Source organism: Netta rufina (genome assembly GCF_964035555.1).
Source record: "Netta rufina genome assembly, chromosome: Z".
In the NCBI taxonomy this organism is placed as follows: Eukaryota; Metazoa; Chordata; class Aves; order Anseriformes; family Anatidae; genus Netta; species Netta rufina.
The window spans coordinates 27,957,062-27,965,250 of record NC_140126.1 but is presented as its reverse complement, the minus strand read 5'-3'; the positions used below and the strand labels follow the sequence as shown (position 1 = coordinate 27,965,250).

The window sequence follows — 8,189 nt, the reverse complement described above, 5'->3', positions numbered from 1 at the left end:
TGTCAATAGCAGTAACTCTTAAGAACCAGTTGTTTGATTTTTGGAGTTGCTGGGTGTCCAAGTACCATGTTAATTGAGTAGTGGGTGCCAGAGGTTCCAAAAATTACTGAAAATTAGTCTTTAATGGTCATCTGCTTAAGGAACTTACCATAAAAGTCAGTATTGTTGCTTTATGTCAATAAACCTTTTACTACAGAACTTGAGATGTTTCTGATAAGTTTCTGGAGATAATCTTAATTGCCAAAAGCTCATGCTGAACAAATCACATGTTCTCTCTATTCCAAATTTCCTGATTTTTTGTTTGGTTGGTTGGTTGGTTGGTTTTTTAAATCTCATAACGTAATTATTAAGGTCTGCTGTTACACAGGGCTAACTGCATTTTTTGATATTTATCCTTAGCCTTACCCAGACCTCCTGGAACACCTGTGGTGACAGAAAGCACAGCAACAAGCATAACATTGACTTGGGATTCTGGAAACCCTGAACCAGTTTCTTACTACATAATCCAACATAAACCCAAAAACTCTGAGGAGCCATATAAGGAAATTGATGGGGTTGCCACAACACGCTATAGTGTGGCTGGCCTAAGTCCATATTCAGAGTATGAATTTCGGGTAGTTGCTGTAAATAACATTGGGCGAGGGCCACCCAGTGAACCTGTGTCAACAAGGACTTCAGAGCAAGCACCTTCAAGTGCACCACGCAATGTACAGGCCCGTATGTTGAGCTCTACCACCATTTTGGTACAGTGGGAAGAACCTGAGGAACCTAATGGACAAATACAAGGTTACAGAGTTTATTACACCATGGATCCTACTCAACATGTCAACAGCTGGATGAAGCACAATGTGGCTGACAGCCATATTACCACTATTGGGAATCTGGTGCCCCAGAAAACATACTCTGTGAAGGTTCTTGCTTTTACTTCTGTTGGGGATGGACCACTTTCTAGTGACATTCAAGTCATCACTCAAACAGGAGGTAAGCCAGCAGTAAAGAGAATTTGTGAGGGAAAAAAAAAATGAAAAGAAGAAATTTTGCAGAGCAAAGACTTGATCACGAAAATGTTGGGGGGGGGGGGGGGGAGAAGTTTTAAGGATTGCCACAGTTTATCCAGGCAACTTTAACAGATAGCTATTTCTACAGTAATTTTTATTTTAATTTCCACACAGTTCAAATTACCACTGAAGAAAAGAAATTATCCCCTCATACTTGAAAGCATTCACAAAACATCAACCTTTGTGTAGTAACAGGCAAACAGTTCTCTACACTTTGAATTTATCAAGACAAATCCAACCTGTCCCTAAAAAGAGTAATCCCCAAGGTCACCAATTTCTCATTTTATGTTTACAGTTGTGTTGTTTTGGTTCTGCACAGGAATTTTAAATCCATTAATTATTTTTATTAGCAAAGGAAAGCAGGCAAGCAAGCAAATCATTGCAGACAATTTTTTTGAAATCAGAAGCCAGAAGTTCTGGTGGAGCTACACTGCAGACAGTGATTTATTGTAGCAATAAGAAATAAAAGCTCACTTTTTCTAGTTTTTAGAGAAAGCTGTATGAAGTATTACTGTAGGTCATTGATTACCTAGAAATATTATGTAACACACTTGAATTTTTTACTACCAGAATGTTTCTTGTTGAAGAATTGTATCTTACCTCAAATTGTTAAAAAATGCACCTCTAATCATAACTTAAGACAGTTCCATTGGTTACAGCTTTTAGTTCTGTATGCAAATCTGTTAATTCAAAGTAGACACTAGTGCACACTTAATGAAAAACAGACATCGAACTGTTTCTGTGGACCATTGTATGCATTATGTCACACAAAAGTCTAAGTGTTACTCTTCAGATTCTCAGCTGAGAAGTTACTAAAATAACTTTTCTAGACCTACTTGAGCATTAAAATGTTACAGAGTCAAAGAATCATCTAGGTTGGAAGAGACCTCCAAGATCATCTAGTTCAACCTCTGACCTAACACTAACAAGTCCTCCACTAAACCATATCACTAAGTTCAACATAGAAACGCTTTTTAAAGAACTCCAGGGATGGTGACTATAACACAGAATCACACAGAATCACAGAATTGTCTAACCACTTTCCTGGGTAGCCCATTCCAATGCCTAACAACCCTTTCAGTAAAGAAGTTCTTCCTAATATCCAACCTAAACCTCCCTTGGTGCAACTTTAGCCCCTTCCCCCTCATCCTGTCACCAGGCACGTGGGAGAATAGACCAACACCCACTTCGCTACAGCCTCCTTTAATGTACTTCTAGAGAGCGATAAGGTCACCCTTGAGCCTCCTCTTCTCCAGACTGAACAATCCCAGCTCCCTCAGCCTCTCCTCATCAGGAGATGAGGTTCTCTCATCAGGAGATGAGGTTCGTCAAGCCGGACCTGCCTTTCGTAAACTCATGTTGACTGGACCTGATTGCCTCTTGCTCTGCAAGTGCCGTGTGATGACACTCAAGATACTCTGCCCCATGAGCTTCCCTGGCACTGAGGTCAAACTAACAGGCCTATAGTTCCCCGGGTCTACCCTCTAGCCCTTCTTGTATATGGGCATCACATTTGCTAGCAGCCAGTCGACTGGGACCTTCCCTGATAGCCAGGACTGTTGATAAATGACGGAAAGCGGTTTGGCCAGTTCCTCCGCCAGTTCTCTCAGTACCTTCACGTGGATCCTATCTGTCCCCATCGACTTGCGTACATCTAAGTGCCATAGCAGGTTACCAGTCATTTCCTCATAGATAGTGAGGGCCACATTCTGCTCCCCATCCCCTTCCACCAGCTCAAGGTACTGAGCTGGGTATCCGGAGAACAACTGGTTTTGCCACTAAAGACGCAAAGAAGGCATTAAGCACCTCAGCCTTTTCCTCATCTCTTGTCACTGTTCCCCCCCGCATCCAGTAAAGGATGGAGATTCTCCTTAGTCCTCCATTTTCTATTGATGTATTTAGAAAAATATTTTCTGTTATCTTCAACAGCAGTAGTCAGATTGAGCTCCAGATGAGCTTTGGCCTTTCTAAATTTGTCCCTGCACAGCCTTACAACATTCTTATAATCCTTCTGAGTGGCCCGCCCTCTTTTCCAAAGATCATAATCCTTTTTTTTTTTTTTCTTAAGGTCTAGCCACAACTCTCTGTTCAGTCAGGCCGGTCTTTTCCCACACCAGCTTGTCTTTGGGCACGTGGGGACAGACCACTCAGCCATTAAGATTTCCTTCTTGAAGAGTGCCCAGCTTTCCTGGACTCCTCTGCCCTTCAGAACTCCCTTCCAAGGGACTCTGCCAGCCAGTGTCCTGAACAGCTCAAAGTGTGCCCTCTGGAAGTCCAGTACAGCAGCCTTACTGGTCCCCTTCTGTCTTCTCCAAGAATAGAGAACTCTACTATTTCATGGTCACTCTGACCAAGACAGCTACTGCCCACCACATCTCCAGCTAGCCTTTGCTGTGTGTGAATAGAATGTTCAGCGTTGCACCTCCCCTGGTAGGCTCACTAACAGCTGTGTCAGGAAACTATCTTCTATGCTCTCCAGAAACCACCTAGACTGCTTTGTCTGGGCTGTGATGTGCTTCCAGGATATGTCTGAGAAGTTGAAGTCCCCCACAAGAACAAGCGCTGACGATTTTGCAACTTCTGTCAGCTGCCTCATTCATCTCCTCATCCTGGTTCGGCAGTCGGTAATAGACCCCCACCACGATGCTTCCCTTGTTGGCCTTCTTGCTGATCCTAACCCATAGGGACTCAACCTTATCATTCCTAGTCTCGAGTTCCACAGCATCAAAACCTTCTTTAATACAGAGAGCCACACCACCACCCCTTCTGTGCTGCCTGTCCCTTCTGAAGATCCTATAGCCAGACATTGCAGCACTCCAGTCATGGGAGTGATCCCAATACATTTCAGTTGTGGCAACCATGTCATATCTTGCCTGCTGCATGTGCTGCACAGCTTGCTTGTACACATATGCAAATGTACACCATATTTTAATTTTGTCTTTTGTATTTAAATTTTATTTATTTATTTAGAAACTAGTATTTATATTGGCATTAGTCTGCTTTTAGAATTCATATGCAAAACACTTTTAGTGAACTCCTTGTCTGTATTTTCATTTATAATCATAAACTTCTTTATATCGGGAAGGGTTTGTTGGTTGTTTCTCCAGGGAAGGGTGAAGCAACTGAAATAATGAACAGTGAGACTCGGCTGGACCGGCCCAGTTACATTACTTGTTGATGTCATTTCAGAAAAGCTGTGTTTATTAAAACCTTTAAAGAACTTGCCATTAAACATGCCCATCTGTTTCTGATTATTGTTGTAATCTGAAGAAATTATGACAATGTTAACAGTGCAGGAGGGAGTCTCAATACACGTTTTCAACTTTGTAATGGAGTTGACTTGACATTGTTTATGTAAGACAATGTTGAAAATTGAAAGAAAAACAAAAATGTGGTACACAGGCAGCATTTTTAAGCACTGATACTTGTCCATAAAGAATGTGAATATTTGAAGCCATAAGAGATAAACATACAAGAAAGTCTAGTGAAGTGCTCCAATGCTATGTTTCTTTAAAAAACGTGATTCACCCATCATTCTAGCTGGCAATTTCTCTTCAGTTAGCACTGCAGAATATGATGCCCTTTTCTACCAGATTTGTTGTAATCTAAACCTGAATATGATTGTTTTGGTTTAAGTCTCTCAGGCTGATAGACATCCACATAAATATACATGTGCCAAATAAGTTACACATGTAACATGAAAATAAATAAATAAATAAATTGTTAATGGAAAATGGTAAATATGCAGCTTAACCTTTATGCATTATCCAAAAAATAAAAAATAAAAAATTGAATGATAGCTGTGGTTTACAGCCTTTGATAGTTCGATTTCCTTCAAAACGTTCCTGAACTTTGGATCTTTGGAGGATGACTGTAAAAATTGAAGAATTTTTTAAAAGCCTGTTTATGAGAGTCTTCTGTTTGTTAGTACAGCATAGTGATTCCTTGAAAGGGCTCTGTGAATGTCTTCTCACTTTGCTGGTCAGCAGAAACTTTATTAAAATTGCAAATTGAATTTCTAATTAAAATATTAACTAGGAACATGTAATTTGTGGGAAAAAGAAAGAAATATTTATCAGAAAAACAAACATAAAAAAAAAAAGTTTTACATTCAATTTCAGGTTTAAGTATTCTGCCTAACATTTGTGGAAAAGCCCTGTTCTTTTGCCCAATTGTGGGCAAAAGCAGCAGTGTTTTCTTCACTATCAAGACACCATTTTAAGGAATTAGTCATCAGAAGAGAGCTGTAGAGCTGAGCCTTTCACATTAAGAGAAACTCAGTTCCAAAATCTACTCCTAAGAAAGTACTTATATATCATTATGGGTCAAAGGATTTGATTCTATTGAGGATGGAATCAGGACAAGTGTATTATTTAGGTAAATTGAATTACAAAGACCAAGTTTTAGAACAAAGAATTAACTGTGTAAGCTTTAGTATAAAAATATTTATTATCCTTTATCTTCATCTGAAAACAAAAACTGTGTTGGTTTGTCTCCATTTAGCTGTTCTGGACACATTTCTTATGAAACTTCTCATACTTCTTTCTTTCCTAAAACTGATCAGCAGTATATGTACTCTCTGAGCAATATACATTAGCTTCTGTGTAGCAGAAAATCTTCTGAACTTTAGACAAGTTAATAGAATCATAGAATAACCCAAGTTACAAAGAACCCACAAGAATCACAGAGTCCAACTCCTGGCTCCACACAAGACTACATAAAAATTAAACCAACGAGAGCATTGTCTGAATGCTTCTTGACCACGGTCTGTTAGGTAGTGAATTAGTGGAGAAAGAGAGACTGAAAAATATTCCAGATATATCTGGATGTATACTGCAAAATGTATGCTTATTTAAATGTGAAAATTGAAGAATAAAACATATTGCTAGCTTTAAAACAAGGATTGGCTGTGGATTGAAGACTAAGGATTATTGCAGTTATAAATATCAAGCTTTTGATCATAGAGAAAAGGACAGTAGTGAGAAGGTCAAGTATCTGACTTGCAGGGCACATAAACAAAGCATTAGCTTAAGAAGAATGATTAGAAGTTCAGAGGAAGGTAGTCACTAGCAAAGAAATGCGGTTCTCTGTTGTAATAAGCTTGCTACTTTGCCAGATATTTCTTTCATGAATACATGAAACTCCACAATACTAGTCTCCTAGTGACAACACACTTTGTAGAATTGAGAAATAAAAGGCATGCTTGCTGCACAGGGAAGTTATGGCTTTTAGTATACATTTGTAGACTACACTGACCTCAAAGCAGAAAAAGACTGTACTGAGAGAACACTCATATAAGAAAACTCCATTTTGTGGCTTGATTATACCAGTATGTTCTGTAAGCTCCTCCAGCTTCATTTAGTTTCCAGACACCACCGAAGATATATATATATATATTTTTTTTTTTTAACAGGTGCTGTGTATTCCAGGCATAAATACTTAATAGTTTAAAAGTTATTATATCACTTTCTTATCTGCTACTTTTTCTTTGAATTAAGTATTAGGTTCCCCACAGAATGTATCAGTGATATAGTTTGTTAAGTTTCTGTAAATATGTTTTTTTTTTCCCTTCTTCCTTATCTTCTCAATCTGTTTGGAGCCATTCAGATTCCCTGTCACTTCTTTTTTTCTCTTGATGTTTTTCAGCTTCAGATTTGCAAAAATGTGGCTATAAAATATCAAGGATAACTAGGTTTTACATAAGTTATTGTTTCAATAAACAATATTTGGTACAGTCCAATTAACCATTCTTTTGTCTTATAGAATTATAGCAAGTAGCAGACCTGTTTTTGAAAAGATTTGGAAGATGAGGATCTTAAAATGTATTACTACAGAGAGACAGGGAATACCCTTTATTTTCCAACTGCTGCCATATTTATTATCATAAAGCATAGATGATGATACAAAGACTGTAGTATCCTCAGGGTACTGCTGGTGCTGGCAGGAGGGGAGGTGTCCAGTGTCATTGTCGTGTCATGTGTCATTTCCCCCCTCCCCCAGCAGGCTTAGCTGGGGCTCAGGCTGTTCAGGGCTTCACTCAGCCAGGGAGTGAAACGCCCCTGGCCAGAGACTGCCCAGCCTCCCTGGGCCCTGATCACTACCGTCACTACTGTCCTGGTAGTAAAAAGGCTTCTTTCTCCTTGTCTCCAGCCTGAGCATCTTGTGTCTCAGTTTATGCTGCTGCCTCTTGCCCTCCTCGTGCACACTACTATGCAGAGACCGCCTGTGTCCCCTCTCTACTTTCCTGCTGGTGCTGGGGCTGCTGCTGCGTGCTACCAAAGCCACATCTTCTCCTGGCTGAACTGGCTGGAGTCCCACAGCCTCTTCTTACTGGTTGTTTATTAAATTTGTCCATTTTTATCAACATCCTTTTTCTGTTGGAGGTCCCAAACCAGATGCAGTATGCAGATGACCGTACACTGACAAGCTCTAAACAGTGGGGACGACCCCTGCCCTCCCCTGGCTCTCAAGCCGATGTCCTGCTCACACCGACTGTCTTGCCCTCATTGCTGCCAAAGTGCATCACTGGGAACTGTTCAGCTTGCTCCCTGCAGAGCCATCCCTCTGAGTTACCCCAGAGCCACACCAGCCTCAGCTTCTGTCCCTGCAGGGCTCTGCCTTCCCAGGCCAGGGCTCAGCCTCTTTCTTGCTGAATGCCATGTCCCATCAGCCACTTCCTCCCCACTTTTCAGCTCCCTCTTAAGAGCAGCATGGCCCTTGACTATATTGACTATCCCGCTCCAGCTTGATGCCATCTGCAGACTTGGCACATGTGCCCTCCATCCCTCCCTCGAGGCCACTGAAGTAGATATCATGCACAGGATGGGCTCCATTTCAGGGCCATTTTTCTTTAATTTTTTAATAAATTACTTGAATTAAGGACCTGAAGGTATACTAAATTTCCAGGTAACACTAAACAGAGAGGAGACACTGACTCCCTCAAAGTTAGAAGAGCCTTGCAGAGAGATCTTGACAAATTAGAGGGCTGGGCAATTACCAGCTGTGTGACGTTTAACAAGAGAAATCATGGGATTCTGAACCTAGGACAGGGCCACTGTGGATGTACAGATTAGTAGATGAGAGGCTGGAGAAAGAAGGCCCAGCAGAAAGGGATCTGGAAGTTCTGGTAGA

At 40.7% G+C, this 8,189-nt stretch overlaps 1 protein-coding gene across 1 annotated transcript in view; it reads left to right on the top strand.

The window, feature by feature from the left end:
- The window catches only part of PTPRD (protein tyrosine phosphatase receptor type D), a gene marked incomplete at its 3' end in the record, with an annotated part of 401,990 nt that overhangs the window by 251,199 nt on the left and 142,602 nt on the right, over nt 1-8,189 (top strand). Inside the window, exon 9 of the mRNA XM_084305402.1 lies at nt 400-981. Coding sequence (XP_084161528.1) covers nt 400-981 — 582 coding nt within the window. The remainder of the gene's footprint in view (nt 1-399; nt 982-8,189) is intronic.